Source organism: Poromitra crassiceps, assembly GCF_964638095.1.
Source record: "Poromitra crassiceps genome assembly, chromosome: 8".
In the NCBI taxonomy this organism is placed as follows: Eukaryota; Metazoa; Chordata; class Actinopteri; order Beryciformes; family Melamphaidae; genus Poromitra; species Poromitra crassiceps.
Window position 1 is genome coordinate 47,178,265 of NC_139629.1, and position 17,874 is coordinate 47,196,138.

At 45.1% G+C, this 17,874-nt stretch overlaps 2 protein-coding genes across 2 annotated transcripts in view; one reads left to right on the top strand and one right to left on the bottom strand.

Moving 5' to 3' along the window:
- Nucleotides 1–12,503, bottom strand: part of slc9a8 (solute carrier family 9 member 8) — a 41,938-nt gene extending 29,435 nt beyond the window's left edge. The window contains exons 1-4 of the mRNA XM_083641767.1: nt 12,203–12,503; nt 11,628–11,809; nt 5,947–6,027; nt 4,357–4,415 (exon numbers count right to left, since the gene is read on the bottom strand). Coding sequence (XP_083497893.1) covers nt 4,357–4,415; nt 5,947–6,027; nt 11,628–11,809; nt 12,203–12,417 — 537 coding nt within the window. The 5' untranslated portion in view covers nt 12,418–12,503. The remainder of the gene's footprint in view (nt 1–4,356; nt 4,416–5,946; nt 6,028–11,627; nt 11,810–12,202) is intronic.
- Nucleotides 12,504–14,093: 1,590 nt separating this feature from the next.
- Nucleotides 14,094–17,874, top strand: part of b4galt5 (UDP-Gal:betaGlcNAc beta 1,4- galactosyltransferase, polypeptide 5) — a 55,188-nt gene continuing 51,407 nt past the window's right edge. Inside the window, exon 1 of the mRNA XM_083641902.1 lies at nt 14,094–14,670. Coding sequence (XP_083498028.1) covers nt 14,565–14,670 — 106 coding nt within the window. The 5' untranslated portion in view covers nt 14,094–14,564. The remainder of the gene's footprint in view (nt 14,671–17,874) is intronic.

The following is a 17,874-nucleotide window of genomic DNA, read 5'->3' on the forward strand; positions in this document are numbered from 1 at the left end:
GTCAAGGATCACACTGGCTTGGAACAAACCGCTGGTTTATTGTGTGGCAACAAACCGCATTGACAGCTGATTGACTGGCTGACAGCTGACATGAAGTGAAGTCTGTACTACCGGTATAGAGCTCGCGTTAGGAGCACGCTGATAGGCTTAGCTTGTAAACTACGGTGGCTCGTAGTGGACAAACATCATGACATTGCGTAACGTTATAGCCCCCAGATGTCCGTCAATTCGTGTGCCTGTTGACGAGCGATTTAAACAGAGCGACAGAGCGATTCCAAAGGGTTGAATCGAGCGACAGAGAGAAAAATAAATATCTCGGTGTGAACACAGCTTAAGCAGTATATATAGCACTCAATGAGCCAATGTATCTGCTCCATGGTGCCACATACAGGTCACCAAATAGATAACAATAAATAAATATAAATAAATACAATAACATAAAACAGTTGGACATTATTTTACATATAGTGTCAAGGTGTGGTGTCGTGGAATCTCCAGGTTGACGGGGGGGAAGATGGTACATTAGGAGTCCACAAACATAGTACTTTAACTCAAAAACAATAATGCTATAAGACTAATTAAGATTGAGCTCAGTTGAATAATGCAGTTTATTCGCCTCCGTGTTATCTTCTGAGCTTTGGTGCCAGCAGTATTTCTCAGGCTGTGGTGTGAGAAGTGACCTTGACTGTTTCAATCTTATCTTCTGCGCTCCCCCTATCTCGCTGCTTCCGAACATACAGTGTCATTTTAAGAAGGAGCCACGGCGATCCCAGCTTGTCCTCCTGAGTATGCCGACCCTTAACTCATTGAATGCCATGGACGTCCTTCGACGTCCAATTAAATAGTGACGTAGAATGCCACGGACGTCCTTCGACGTCCAATGCGTTTTTTGACGGTGGGACGTCGATCAAAGCCTTCCGCAGCTCCTGTACAACTATAGTAGCTATTGGAGGTGTATAACCTATTTTACGGACTCATTAGGTGGCGACAGTGCTTGCTCGGTGCAGTCCAGATTAGAGACAGGTCCGAGAAACAGCCTAAAAGCCGTGGATCAAAGACAACCCGATGCATGCTCCCAGAGCCATTTGCTCTGTCGCGGGAGCTGAATTGGCTCCGAACAGGAGTCAATCCGCGCTCACAACTGAGCCCCTCTGTCCCTGTCTGTCTGTCTGTCTGTCTGTATAGTTTCTCCAACCGATTAGCAGCCAGGAAAGCAGCCCCTGACGCCAAACCATTCAGCAATCCGGGTTGGCTCTTCCCTGCTGTGGCGCTGAGAGCCGACAGCAGCACACAAACGCAGCACTCCGAAAATATAATGGTTGCGTGAGGCTGTGTGCAGTGTGGGGAGGAGTTTACGGGGGGAGGGGGGGAGGGGGGTGGTGCACGCAGGGCATCACACAACAACTACGTCACTACATCAGAAAATATTATCTTCAGACTCAGTGAATGTGCTTGAAATGCTGCATTTCACAAAAGGCGGATTATCTCAGCTAATAATTTGAAAAGCCTGAAAACGCTGAAAACAACCTATCTTCTCCGGCTCATAACTAAAGAACGGAAAATGGTATCAATAAACTTTTTTTTGCTGATGATACAATAGAGCCAGCTCGTTCTTGTGCGTGTTCGGTGTTTACATAGTAATATCACACAATATTCTGTGGGCCTCGAGAAATCACTGAAAACGCTCTGAAAACTCTGGCACTGGGAGCATCCGTTCTCCAAAAGTGGCTGGCACTGAATGAGTTAAAGGAACACTCCGCCCATTTTCAACCAGCTTTGTATCATTAGAACATCAGTAGTATATCAGAAAACTGTAAACGGTTTTGAAGTCTGTCATTTAATTTGACAGTTATTGAGTGTTAAAGTGTGGACCAGTGACATCACTGGTCCACACTAACTCAAATTAATAACTCATTAACTCAAATCAACTCTCAATAACTGTCAAACTATTCATCATTCATCTAGTTTGACAGTTATTTTGAGAGTTGATTTGAGTTAATAAGTTATTAATTTGAGTTAGTGTGGACCAATGATGTCACTGGTCCACACTTTAACAGTCAATAACTGTCAAATTAAATGACAGACTTCAAAACAGTTTACAGTTTTCTGATATACTACTGATGTTCTAATGATACAAAGCTGGTTGAAAATGGGCAGAGTGTTCCTTTAATAACCCTATCCTGTCTGTCTTAGTGAAAACTATTCTATAAGAGGATAGAAAATGTAAAGAAAGTGCGAGTATGTTTTCATCCGTTGTGCTGCTGCGACACCAGATTGGGCGGGGTAGATCACGGAGGTCTGTTCTGCATTGTGATGGGCAGGGCCCACTTTAACCATCTTGCATCAGGCCCCAGAGTTGACTCGGTACTGACTCATAAACATACATTAGGGTTAATATGAAGAATGCAGTGGGCGTGGCTCTGTTGTTGTCACTAGACTTTGAGCAATCTTATTAAGCAGCGGATCGTGTTACAGTGTAATTTAAGGGTTTCCGACAGAGGTAGACACAATGCTTTTCAGCTTTTGCCATAAGCTGTGCAAGAAGCACCTGCAAAGCAAACGTGTCTGTGCGTGTGGTTGGTGTGTGAACGAACACACCCGCCCTTCCTTCAACTAACCCTTCCTGTTGGCCGGGAACCTAACCCATCTTCTTACCATTCTTTCTTTTTTTTTTTTTTATCAACAAATGCTACTTATTCAGTTTAAGAATCTTAGCTGATGAAGACTGTGGCAGAGTTGGTTGCACTACTGTGGACAAAATGTACTATTGTAAGTCACTTTGGACAAAAGTGTCCGCTAAAGGACACAATGTAATGTAATGTAATTTAATGTGTGTGTGTGTGTGGTTAGTGTGCATGCGTATGTGTGTTGTATGTGTGTCTGTGTGTGTGTGTGTGTGTGTGTGTGTGTGTGTGTGTCTGTGTGTGTGTGTGTGTGTGTGTGTGTGTGTGTGGTTGGTGTGCGTGCGTATGTGTGTTGTGTGTGTGTGTGTGTGGTTGGTGTGCGTGCGTATGTGTGTTGTGTGTGTGTGTGTGTGTGTGTGTGTGTGTGTGTGTGTGTGTGTGTGTGTGTGTGTGTGTGTGTGTGTATGTGTGTGTGTGTGTGTGTGTGTGGAGGAGTGGGGAACGGTAGGGGTAGTTCTTGTGGTTTTGTTCGTCTTCACACTAAATGAATCAAACCAAAACGGAAGTGAACTGTCAGCGGCACCACAGTTATCTACGAACAACAAGAATCATTGGGGCCCGGTGCAGCGTGGAGTGGACACCATCTAGCCCAGTGATGCTCAACTTGCGGCCCGGGGGCCAGATGCAGCCCGTGATAGGGTGCAGAGTGGCCCCCCCGACCATTTTCTAATTCACAATGAAAACTAACGTGAAATAAAGTTTGACTGAGCTCCAGCTAAATTGTCAAATACCGCCGTCTGCTCGCCACCCAGGCACTTATATGTACTTCACTAACTTAACCTAACTATCCTGTTTGCACAAAACTGTCATACTAAACTCCGGCTGACACCCCAAAAACCTACAATCCGCTACAGAAAAAATAATATTAATGTTAACTGGCCCCCTGGTCTCCGTCCTATCATTTTACAAAAGTGGCCCCCAGGCAAAGCAAGTTGAGTATCCCTGACCTAGGCCGTTTCTCAATACCAAGAATGCATTCTTGTTCTTGGGTTCTTGGGGAGAACGTTCTTGCTAGTCGTTCTTGGAAGAATGAACTTGTTAGGTCACAAGCACACATGACGCTGTTGGGAGTTTGAGACGATGCGTTCTTGAGGGTATTGCGCAATACCAGCGCCAGATGCCTGCAGTACTACACAAATAAAAAGCTCAGCTGATGTAGATGCAGCCAATTGTGCTCTGGAACTTTTTGCCATTTTTTGCCATAAATGTTGGTAAAGTGGCACTTATTGAAACCTACTACCCTGCTTGTAGGCATCAAAAGTCATCAGAAATTAATTTAGTGATGAAATAAAACTTTAAATTGTAAAAAAAACTTTCCGGAGCTTATGGCGTCTTCTCTGCTGCGTTCTGCCTCTGCTTATGCCGAAATGCATGCTGGGATATCTGCCTTGCCAAGTTGATACAAGTCACCAACCAGAGCATCCTCGGTAAAGTGGGCGTGTCGAGAACACATCCGGGAATTTTAAGCGTTCTTGGCGAAATGTGAACTTTGTATTGGAACAGTACTTGGGCTGCGACTGATGACGTTTCACAGGGACACAAGAACGCAAGAACACACAAGAACGCTTATTGAGAAACGGCCCTAGCCTCTGTAATGTAGAAAGGCTAATCGGTGTAAGGGTCAAAATGAGCTGTGGAGCAGGAGGTAATGGTGTGTGGGGGCTAATGGTACCTTCCAGTTGGCCAGTTCCTGGAACTCGATGATCTTAATGAAACCTCCCATCAGGATCCCTGGAAAGAACAAGGAGACAGTCTTCTCAACACTCAAATAAGTCACCGCTGTTGAAATATTTGACCATTTTCATATCAACATTTCAATGGGACCGGCATGCCCCACTGACTGCACAGACTCCACAGCAGCACACAATGCATTCAAACCTGAGACAGAGGACTATTTATGTGCAAATAGATGCCAAGGCAATGCCCATTGTAGTTTAGGGCTAGATTAGATAGAGCTCTATTGTCTTTAGTTGTGTCTTTTGGAAAAGTCCCCTCAGCGCTGGCTGGAGGGGAGGGGAGCTCTCCTGTTACACATTCATTAAGAAACACAAAGACATGTAAAGGGCAGAGAATGAGGGGGGGATACACTGTTGCCAGATTAGGTTTTTTTTCTGGCAATTTGGGCTGTTCTGGGTTTACAGCGTAGCTCGTTCCCATAGACCTGCGTTTTGCTTGTGGGAGGTTTTGTGTGCGTTCTGGCAGGCTTTTTGAACAGTCTTTTGGGCTGGAAACCATCAGCTGTATCTGGCAACGCTGTGGCGGGAGATAAGGTGGAGAAAGAGAGCGGGGGAGAGAGAGAAAAATGCGAGCGCGAGGATCAAACCGCGGCCTACGACCCTGATGCACAGAGGAATGGAGAGAGGCGGTGGAGGGAGGGAGGGAGAGAGTGAGCAGATGACAGGGAGAAAGTGGAGGAGGAAGGAAGAGCGGTCCTTCCTGATTTGTGAGCAGTGTTATCTCTCTGCAGCAGAGTCCCCCCCCCCCCCCCCCTCCTGCTCCACAACGCTGGAGCCCCGGCTCGGTCTGGGACGCATCATCACGCAAGAGGAAGTCAGAAGGTACCGCGAAGCGCGAGGGCCAGATAGATGTTGTGTCACCGAGGTTGAGCGAGCATAACTGTACCTAAGTGTGCCAAGAGCGAAACCTTGGGAGGACACCGGAAGGAATAAAATTTACCTGAAGTGACCTTACAAAAGGAGCAAAGTTTTATCTCCAGGGCAAGACTCAATAAAAAAAAAAAAAAATCATAACCAGGCATTGCCTGGGTTTGGTGAGGCTACCGATACATTTGCTTTGCCTTTGCTCATAACAGTGCATCTTTGCACCAGGCTGTGTAAAAAAATGATAAGCTATTTTTGTCCGTCCATACTGTGACCTTACGCAGATCTAAATATGGACGTCTACTTCGGGGCTGAGTTCACACATTTATGCAATACGCCGAGGAGTTGACTGTGACACACCACAGTGTGCTGTGGAGAGGAGAAGAAGGAGAACAGGCAGTTTGGATCGAGGGCTCGTCTCCATTATTCAAACGTGCTCTGAAAAAAGCACAAGTGGAGCATTGTGTTGCCGACTCCCAGATGAGTCTGTGCATTAGTCTTCGCTTGGGTCAAAACTGCCACTGCCTTGGCCCCAAAGCAGGAAGTGTTTTGAATACAGGTGCAGCGCTATACAGGAAGAGACTGTAGGTTCATGAATACGTCTAGACTGGGTCGTGAATCATGTCCATATTATTATCCATGTTACATAAGCAAATACTCACCGAGAGACACAACAGCCACGCTCTCTGGAAGAAAGTGCAGCTTGAACTTAATAAGCAGGTGCACCAATATGATGCAGATACCTGGGGAGGGGGGACAAAGACCACACAGTGACTATTCTGAACATATACAATATGGTGCAGATACCTGGGGAGGGGGGACAAAGACCACACAGTGACTATTCTGAACATATACAATATGGTGCAGATACCTGGGGGGGGGGACAAAGACCACACAGTGACTATTCTGAACATATACAATATGATGCAGATACCTGGGGAGGGGGGACAAAGACCACACAGTGACTATTCTGAACATATACAATATGGTGCAGATACCTGGGGGGGGGGGGACAAAGACCACACAGTGACTATTCTGAACATATACAATATGATGCAGATACCTGGGGGGGGGGACAAAGACCACACAGTGACTATTCTGAACATATACAATATGATGCAGATACCTGGGGAGGGGGGACAAAGACCACACAGTGACTATTCTGAACATATACAATATGATGCAGATACCTGGGGAGGGGGGACAAAGACCACACAGTGACTATTCTGAACATATACAATATGATGCAGATACCGGGGGGGGGACAAAGACCACACAGTGACTATTCTGAACATATACAATATGATGCAGATACCTGGGGAGGGGGGACAAAGACCACACAGTGACTATTCTGAACATATACAATATGATGCAGATACCTGGGGAGGGGGACAAAGACCACACAGTGACTATTCTGAACATATACAATATGATGCAGATACCTGGGGGGGGGGACAAAGACCACACAGTGACTATTCTGAACATATACAATATGATGCAGATACCTGGGGAGGGGGGACAAAGACCACACAGTGACTATTCTGAACATATACAATATGATGCAGATACCGGGGGGGGGGGGGACAAAGACCACACAGTGACTATTCTGAACATATACAATATGATGCAGATACCTGGGGAGGGGGGACAAAGACCACACAGTGACTATTCTGAACATATACAATATGATGCAGATACCTGGGGGGGGGGACAAAGACCACACAGTGACTATTCTGAACATATACAATATGATGCAGATACCTGGGGGGGGGGGACAAAGACCACACAGTGACTATTCTGAACATATACAATATGGTGCAGATACCTGGGGAGGGGGGACAAAGACCACACAGTGACTATTCTGAACATATACAATATGGTGCAGATACCTGGGGAGGGGGGACAAAGACCACACAGTGACTATTCTGAACATATACAATATGATGCAGATACCTGGGGGGGGGGGGACAAAGACCACACAGTGACTATTCTGAACATATACAATATGATGCAGATACCTGGGGAGGGGGGACAAAGACCACACAGTGACTATTCTGAACATATACAATATGATGCAGATACCTGGGGGGGGATAAAGACCACACAGTGACTATTCTGAACATATACAATATGATGCAGATACCTGGGGAGGGGGGACAAAGACCACACAGTGACTATTCTGAACATATACAATATGACGCAGATACCCGGGGGGGGGGGGGGGGGGCAAATGCCACTTTCAAAGGCAGTCTAAAAAAATGGCTGAAAACAAACCAGTCATGTACTCACAGGTAGTATGTTTTTCTTCTTTTTCTTTTTGTGTATTATGTAATTTTATTTTTATAAGAGTAATTGCTGCCATGTATTTTAGAGTGTATTGCTGCTACTTATGTTTTACGTAGTTTTAGAGTGTACTGCTGTTCCAGGTTTTAGTATCTGTTCTATGGTTTCTGTGTTCATTAATTTTGCACTGTCCCGTCCAAATAAACAAATAAATAAACAAGACCACACAGTGACTATTCTGACTATTCTATTCTGATACAGTGGTAGCCTACCATTTTGCACAGTTTTTAAATAACCAGGCAAACAGTGTATGTTTTTTATGTTGCCCTCTTGGCCAGGTGTTACCTGGTTAAATGTAAAAAATAAAAAATAAAATAAAAAATAAAATCGATCTAATAATTCCAGCAGTGTCTGTGTGTCAGTATGTCTGCGCAAGTGTCTGTGTGTCAGTGTGTCAGTATGTCATTGTCTGCGCAATTCCAGCAGTGTCTGTATGTCAGTATGTCTGTATGTCATCAGTCTAAGTCTAATAATTGTCAGTATGTCAGTACACACATCATACATGATGATTGATAGACAGACACCGCCCACTCCCCTTCTAATGAGAATGTCGCAAATGCTCAAGTGATATCACTGATGATATTATTGAGGCCCCACAGGTATTGCACTAGTAATAATAATACTAATACTACTACTACTACTACTAATAATAATAATTATGATTATAATAAATCAAGTATTAATTTTCCATATTTGAATATTCTTTTAATTTTTATATTCAAATATATATTCATATAGAATATTCTTTGACAGCCCTATGTCACACCAGGTCAGGCCAGCCCATGTCATCAGAATAGCAACCACATCATGATTATAGTCTTAAATTAACTTATCTCAGTCTGCTATCGGCATGTGGCTGACTGTAGCCTGGGCTAGGCTGGAACTCCTGTCAAAATACATCTCCCTCTAATCTAATGTACTCTTATTACAAGGCTAACAGGATACACAGCTATGGCTTGAATTGACTGCATCTTGGTCTAACTATGAAAACATGTGGATAGTTAGTTCAAATACACAGATAAGAAATGTCTTTGAGACGTTTTGTTCTGATGAGTTCTAGGACTAGTAATAATAAGAAGGTAACCAATTAAAAGACAGAATTAGTGAACGGATTAACTAAATCAGCGGATACGCAGATTAGCGTAGTCATTGACAGAACGGAAAAGCGTGTAGGACCACCCAAGCTAAGCAGGTAGTGAAACTAATGATCTTATCATCACATAATGCAAGCGTGAGGCTCCACTCCACACGACACGATCAGTTCCTCAAAGTGCGGATTGTCTCATGAGGAAGTAGCTGACTCAAGGCTCGCACACACACGGAAATGTTACTACTAGTGTCTCCAGGAAGTCTCAGGTTGTACTTTCTCATTTACTGGCATTAGGCCCGCCCGTTCAATTGGCGGGCCCGCGGGCCACGTCCGGCCCAGAAGCAAGCGAGTGGCCCAGCGGCGAGGTCCGGACCTCGCTAATTATGGCAGGGCGCAGTTCTCTGAAAATGTCTGGCCCATCTACTGTTTTCATATCTGGTCTAATTGAATTTGCAATTGAATAGCCCTGGCCTAGTTACTATTCCAGTCAAACTAATAGGGGGTCCCCCAAGCGGCGGCTGGCGGCTACTTAGTTGTAGATCATCTACCCACCTCTGTTTTTCTAACTGAATGTCACTAAGGCTACATACACACTGCCAGAATTCGGTAGTGACATTTTGGTCATTAGTCTGAAGAGAGAGTGATGATGAAGTTCCACCTTTGGTCGGCCGTGGCACGTGACACACCCATACATGGTGTGAGTTGATGCATGTGCAAGAATATAGCAAAATTAACCGGGTTTAGAGCAGCAAAAAGTAACGCTACCACACTAGCAGTAGCCTGCATGAGGCGTTGAAGGAACCGTGATAAATTGTAGCATCTACCAATAGGCAGATGCGGTGAGGCGTTTAGAGGACATCTGTAATTTGTAGCTACAGAAAATAACCTGGGTTACACTAGGGCCATATGAAATACATTTTATGTTTTCCAAATTCGATTTTATTTTAAAGCCCCAGTATACAAGTGTTATGACCATGTAAGGTTGGGGGCATTTCCACATTAATTAAACAGATTTATCTTTCCATATTTATTGGACCTCGGTTCAGTGAGTGCAGTAGTACTCATGAGAGAGATCCATAGCTTTGAGAAGACTAAAATATTAACTTTGTTATTTGTTCTTATATTTATTATTAGTCTATTTCTTATAATATTTTTTGTTTTAGCCTACTTACTTCCATAATTAAAATGTGTATTTCTGCACTGACTCAAGAAAGTACATTAAAAATTCACAATTAACACGTTCACTGCCGTGGACGAGATATCTCGTCAAGCAGAAACCAACGGTTGACTGCCGTGGACGAGATATCTCGTTTTTTTATATATTTATATATTTCGTTTTTTTTGACGGTGGGACGTCGATCAACCCCTTTTACATCTCCTATTAAAATATGGGAGGTATTGAATGTGTATAATCTATTTTACCGACCCACTAAGTGGCGACAGTGCTCTCCAGACGAGAGAAAGCCAAGAAAAAACAGCCGCGTGAGGAAGCCATTCTCATGAAAATGGATTGGCGAAAACGCTTTCGCGCAGGGAGCTGGCGGTGGGGGATTGCAAATTTGCATAATAGATTATGGGTGCAACACACTTTGAAACACGCAGCATAAATAAGACCAGAATCGCAAAAGCTTCATCAAAGCTCTCAACCGAAACCCCAAGAAACGAGCAAGCCCATCCAGACTCGCCCGACGAGGGGCAGCCAGGCAGCACAGACAGCAACTCGCTTGTCACACACCCGCTGCAGCCACGGAGGGAAGAGGAGAACACACACGGAGGGAGGAGTTTGAAGGAGAGGGGGGTTTCCTGCTGTTATGGAGGAAATTACTGTTCAAAACTATTGTTTAGATGTCTGACGTCTTACTGATGCCAAAAATAAATGGTTAAAGTGACTGTTCTATCGAATTTCACAAAAAGCCATTTATCTCAGCTTAAATTTTCAGACGCTGAAACCATGCTGTATTCAGCTGCTAATGCCTACATAACTACTAACTCTACAAACTAAGTCTTTTAGACAGAGAAAGCACACATTCTATTAGTTCTTTTGAGATATTTTGTGTTCACAAAATACTAGCAGAAAATAATCCTCGGCTCTTGAAAGATGAGCCAGAATCCTCAAAAAAAAACCTTGGCAGAAGCTACCTACAGTAAAAAAAAAACTGGTGGCAGTGAATGTGTTAATAAAGATCACCATTGATTTTTCAATTGAGCCGCTAATAAAAAATATATATATATATTTTAATTGGCATGCTTTCATAAACATATTTAAGGTTTGGCATAAAAAAGAAAAAAGAAAAAAGAGTGGCACCACGGCTGTGTTGCTTTGTTTAGACCGGGGAACAATGACAAGAATGTCCCACATCTAGTCGGCCATATCCAATCAGATCGCAAAGAAGTTATGAAATACTTGCATCAACACAAAAGAGCATCTGTATGTGAATCCATCAGGCGAACGAGTGTAACTGCCTAACTGGTGAACCTATGCATGATTCACGCCAATTACCCAGGCTAGAACCTTACAGGGGTAAACATGTGACTTAACCTGCAGAGAACTAAAGTGCATAATGGACACTTTGTGTGTTTTGGAGATGCACTCTATGCCCTCACACATCTTAATGTGTGACCACTTCCTTTTCCTTCGGCCACAGCCTTCATTGGCCACCGACCACACTGGACATTGCAAAACAACAAAACTGGACAATGGTTACTGTACTGTACATCTCGGATACTATGTGCACCACAGTGAACACAAGTCCCTTCAGGGACTCATCATGTACTGCTCCTTTCCCATTATGGTTTCAGAGGGATGTGAGGATCCTACTGGACAAGAGTGGCTCTTAGGGATTTACGCTGACAGGGAGATGGAGTCAGACAGCACAGCAGACGTATGGAGACAGAGAGACTAGTACCAACCAATAACCAGCAGGCTGAAGAAGATAGTCATCCCACTGGACTGCTCCTCCTCCTGGGCCTTGACGCCCGTCTGCACGGGCAGGATGGGCTTGGGGGTCGGGGGCGCCGGCGTCGTCGCCTTGGCAGCGGGGGTTGGAGAGTGCAGGGTCTCATTGCTGTAATTATCCGTGTCATTGGACTTGCTGCATGGAGGGAAAGGATCAGGATATGGCTTCATGCTGAGCAGCAGTGATGCGCAATGCTAATTTAAGAGCAGTTTCTTTAAGGAAATGTAGGTTAATATGGCATTAACTATAAGTACTGCTATATCAATTATTAGGCTACCACAGACAGCACGTAGATAACAGACAGACAGACAGACGGATAGATAGATAGATAGATAGATAGATAGATAGATAGATAGATAGATAGATAGATAGACAGACAGATAGATAGATAGATAACGCTAGATAGATAGATAGATAGACAGACAGACAGACAGACAGACAGATAGATAGATAGATAGATAGATAGATAGATAGATACTAGCTAGCTACAGTAGCTAGCTATATAGAGCGATAGATAGAAGCTCAAACCTGATAGACTGTCCATCTTTATCTAGGTCGTTTGAATCGTGTCCATTGTTGTCATGCTTCAGGAATGTTTCCTGGTTGTCAACCTGAGTATGGGTGTCATCTCCGTCCCCTCTTTCGTGTAGGTCCAACGACTTTTCTCCCTCAGCTAGCGCTGTCACGCACGCATTTAAAAACAGCAGCAAGAACAACAACAATTTACAGTCGGCACCTTTCATCGTTAAACCAACGCGTTTAAACACGAATGTAGTGTTTTGTAATAAAAAGGACAGGCAGTTCCATGTCGACGACTCCTGTATGCGATGTGTTCACAATCACATCACACAACTCCACTTCCTGGTTCAGCTTTGGCAGGGAGTTGTAGTCTTTACGTTTCATGAAGCGCGTTTAGAAAAAGCAATTTAAAACATGGACACCATTTGATGCCATCGCCCTCTAATCATATTTATTTTGTTTGTTCTGCATGGTCCACAAGATTTAAATTTCAGTCGATGCAAATGAATTGTCGACGGTCCAGGTAATTCCTACATACTCAATTTCCCATAAGCCATTATGGTCGAGTTGAAAAATGTTGCTTTATGGATATTGTAGTTTCTAGATGGATGCAAGAAACTGACTTGCCTTTTTACTACGAAGGATCAGCCCAGCAGCATTTTGGTAAACAAACCGCGTCACTGGGTGGCAACGGCAATGGAACCCTATGGGAGCCTGAGCTTTGGGTGTCTGACTCTAGCCGGCTGACCCTGTTTACATTTTAAAAACTGCGACAGTTCACACAACGTTAACACAACATGCATTTATACATCAAACTCTTGAGCTAGTTCCGCTCTCACTCAGAATGTCAAAAGCGATGTGATATAGTGTGGTATAGTTTTTGAGATATTAACGTTTGTCACGTTGATTCCTACAGTAAGTCAAAAGTTCACTGCAGCTGTATTTTACCTTAAATTGATTTATTGGCCTTATATCATGCTTGAGCGCTCAACTGTGGCATGTGAACTGGTGGCGGAATGCAGGAATGCAGCATTTGGCATTTGGGCAAGTTGCAAGTAAGCAAGTAAGCAAGAAAGAAAGAAAGAAAGAAAGAAAGAAAGAAAGAAAGAAAGAAAGAAAGAAAGAAAGAAAGAAAGAAAGAAAAAAAAAAAGATATAAAAGAGGAAGGGGTAGAGAGAGATGTATGCCTGCGGTAGACTACATTGCTGCATGACATCACTGATGACATCATCACTGATGACATCACCACTGATGACATCATCAGTCAGTGATGTCATCAGTGACATTATCACTGAACTATAGCCTTGTATGTGAGTGAATTTAGGACATCACTCGATCACTGATGATGCCATCAGTGACATGACATCATCACTGAACTATAGCCTTGTGTGTGTGTGTGTGTGTGTGTGTGTGTGTGTGTGTGTGTGTGTGTGTGTGTGTGTGTGTGTGTGTGTGTGTGTGTGTGTGTGTGTGTGTGTGTGTGTGTGTGTGTGTGTGTGTGTGTGTGTGTGCGTGCGTGCGTGTGTGTGAATTAATTTATGACATCACGCCTGCGCGGTAGACTACATTGCTGTATCTGAACTTTGCATCTTCTGATTTAATCAGCAGTTTACAAGGGCCGTTCTCAGTTTTAGCTAATAATTGTCTTAATTTATATTCATGGCGCGCCATATGTTATTAGAGTATTTTAGAGTGACGTTAATCAATACGCCAGGCTTCCGTTCCGAGCAGTTCCGACTCGAGAGTGGAGGAGAGGAAACACATGCCCCATGCTAGCTACTTTTCAACGCCCACTTTAGGTATTGCTCATGTTGCGGTGGAGGGGACGCTCCATTCATAGGGCTGGTAGGCAGGCGAAGTGAAGCGCAGGAGCGGCCCTATAGCTACTCCATCAGTGTCGTACGGTGTGCTCGAGTCGATCCGAACGATGCGCTTTCACTGAAGATACCAGGCCAGTCTCGACACTGCATCCTCGCAGTTAGCGGGCCGGGTTCCGATCGAACTGAGCATATCATCGACAAAGGCTCAAACCATCCTTTTCGGGGGGACGCAATTTGAATGCCCTGATTGATTGGATACTGGACCCCCCCCCTCCCTTCCTGAGCCCAACCTGCCTGCCTGCCGCGGAAACAGACGGACTTCCTAGTCGCTGCCTGCTGGTCCCCCCCCTCTCCTCTCCCTGCCTGCCTGCCTGCCTTGCCTGCCTGCCTGCCTGCCTGCCGCAGACCGACCGCTCCGCTCCGCTCGGCTCGGCACGTTTAAACCCAAAACTGTCCGCACTGGCTCTGGCATCGGATCGGAACGGGCTGTCTCTTCTTCACTGTAAATACGCAGACGTGCCCGTGCGTGTGTTTTTGCTGCCTGTATAATAATGCCGACACACTTGCGGTTCCGGAGAAGGTCATTCCTTGGGCTTATATTCCTTTTCTCGCTGTCCACCTCCGCATTGTATTTCATCTACTCCGCCCCCGGTATCGGTAAGTGAAAACATACTGATGACATGATTAAAAACATCTGATGTTCCGCTGTGTGTGTGTGTGTGTGTGTGTGTGTGTGTGTGTGTGTGTGTGCGTGTGCGTGTGCGTGTGCGTGTGCGTGTGCGTGTGCGTGTGTGTGTGTGTGTGTGTGATGGCTTGTTGTTAGGTCATGTGTGACAGCGACAGGGGGGAAGGAGCCATGCGCCTCTCTGTATGAGCCTGATCCCCCCCCCCCAGTCGACGATTCAGACCTGGCTGTATGTATGGATGCTAAGACAGTGAGAGCCAACCCTATAATATGCATGATGTACCTGACCATGATAAACCATCCTGCTACCGAATGTACCGATGACAACCACGGCTACTATCATGCTGATGTTAGCAGCAGCAGCAGTCATGATTAGAAGGCTTACAGTTAGTTAGGCTGGGGCCCCACAAGCAGGCAGGAGGGGGAGACTGTTTTGGTTTTGCTGGCTGGCATCCACAGAATAGCTTCTGTGTGTGTGTGTGTGTGTGTGTGTGTGTGTGTGTGTGTGTGTGTGTGTGTGTGTGTGTGTGTGTGTGTGTGTGTGTGTGTGTGCGCGTGCGCGTGCACGCGCCAACACATGGGAAAGCATCTAATCCTGGCTGAATGAATGGCGGGGGCTATATGTGAAGTTATGAGTCAAAGGACACACAAATTATTTGTTTGGGAAACAGAGGCTACGTTTGTGTTGAGTGTGCAGGGCAGCTATTGCAAAAGGGACTCACGCCTAAGTGGCATTCTGTTAGTGGTCTGTGTGGTTGATGACCAATCAGCTTCCTGGTGTAAGGCCAAATTCTGCCAATGCCTGCCGGGAAACCAGTCACAGGGCGTTTGTGTAGTATCCCATGTCCCCCGAATAATGCTCTTAAATCATTAATGTGGTGTTTGTTTCATCCCCTCCCCTTTTTTCACCGTTTCTCCCCCTTTCTCCCCCATCTTTCTCTGTCTCTCTCTCTCACTGTCTCTTCCTCTGTCTTTGAGAGAGAGAGAGATAGAGAGATTGTGCATGTGTGTGTGTGTGTGTGTGTGTGTGTGTGTGTGTGTGTGTGTGTGTGTGTGTGTGTGTGTGCACATCTCTCTGCGGGCCTAATGTTCTCTTGAAGGTCTAATAGTTATATTAAGGGCACCACTATCACCCCCCGAGATATCTTTACCATTATTGCCCCATGTGACACCCAAACATCTGATACTTTATTGCAGCTATATGCGCAGAGCTTATCTCGGTTGCCGAGCGTTTATTGGGAAGTTGGGACTTTCACCTCCTCTGTCCTTGGGCCTGTGCCAAGTCCAAAATGTGACTAAATGTGTCATCGTTTTCCACTGTCTGAAGGGGGGTTATTCAACTAATGATGGATGTACCAATGCAACTCCTTCTATTGTATGAGTGAGGGAAATGAACCAGGGCTTTTCTTTTTGAGGAAACGCGGGGGTGAGCCGAGGTAACACACTTCCTCAAGGGTTAGGCTACTGCAGGACGTTTTTTTATACTATTTACGTCCAAAAGCAGGATGTAGTACTTAAGCCACTCTTGGGGTGGACATCCTGTTGTGCTGAGCTGAGCTGAGCTGAGCTGAGCTGAGCTGAGCTGAGCGGGGCATGATTGAGGTGGGGCTTGGCTTGCCCAGAAGAACCCTGTTTGTGTCTCTGTGCTCTTTTCCAAACAGCCAATCAGAACATGTTTGTGTCTGTGTGTGCTCTATTCCAAACAGCCAATCAGAACATGTTTGTGTCTGTGTGTGCTCTATTCCAAACAGCCAATCAGAACATGTTTGTGTCTGTGTGTCTCTATTCCAAACAGCCAATAGCATCCAAGACGTTACTAATCTATCCCAGCCACCCGTGGTCAGCAACAAGCCCAAAACCTTTTCATTTTTAAACACAGTAGTACACGTGTGTGTGTGTGTGTGTGTGTGTGTGTGTGTGTGTGTGTGTGTGTGTGTGTGTGTGTGTGTGTGTGTGTGTGTGTGTGCGTGCGTGCGTTTAATCAGTTGAGCAATAGTCAATTTTGGTGAGTTGTTTATATGCAATATGACATTTAAGTAGTAAACTTTTTTTTTTTTTATTCCAGTGAATCATAATGACTGAATCATAAGGACATAGTGATAAGCGCTACAGGACCTCACAGTCAGTGCATGAAACAAATGCTGTAATTATTGTACATTAAGAATTGACCACAAAGCAGTTACATTAATGTAGCCTACATTTTTGTTAAACATGACCAGCAGCACACTACAGCAGTAAAACAATATAGCGGTAGTAGTATAGCCTGTAGGTGTGAGGAAGTGTCACCTCTGTAAACTGCTATGCGTGGTACACTATGGAAATGATTCCTGTCAGAGAATCCTTTGTTGTTTGTAGGGTTTATTTCCATCATTCTAAATAACCTACATTAGCATGAACAACAGTATTGATATTGAGAAAAATCGTTATGATTATCATGATATTGATTTCAACCACTCAACCCCCCCCCCCCCCCGGACATAAATGCACCACCAGCCACCCCTGGATAATAGGGTAACTCCGTCTACAAGGTATTTAAACGAGCTAGAAAGACTGCCTGCAAGAAAGTTATGCTAAAGTTTAGCATAACTCTCTCCCTCTCTCTCTCCCCCCTCTCTTTCTTTCTCTTTCTCTCTCAATTTTGGCCAGAAGCCAAGGAGGTATAGGTTGAGGCGATGTCTCGTCATAGACGCTGGGTTAGCTGGCTCAGCCTGGCTGGGGGGGCGTGGTCAGGGTGGGGTAAATCCCCCCCCCCCCCCCCCCCCCCGTTCTATCCATTCAGCAAAGTTAGAATTGAGCTGCTAGCCCAGCCCAGGCATGACACGATCGGGGATTTAACCAGCGCAGTAAACGCACATCTGAACAGACGTCTTGTGTTCTGCTCTAGAATCCCCAAACCTGTTAGTGTAGAGCCGCAGCACCTTCCTTTGGTGAGTCAGCCCATTGTGATATATATATGGGCGGTTTTACCCCACTCGCGCGCTCAGCCGTATAACATTTTGTGGGCGTTCCCACACATGCCGACTGTCTTCTATGGCGAGTGCCATACCAAAACCACGCCCTTGTAGTGCAGCGGTAGATCCCCTGCCTACCAGCACGAGGGTCGCAGGTTCGAACTCCGTGTTACTTCCGGCTTGGTCAGGCATCATCCATACAGGCACAATTGGCCGTGTCTGTGG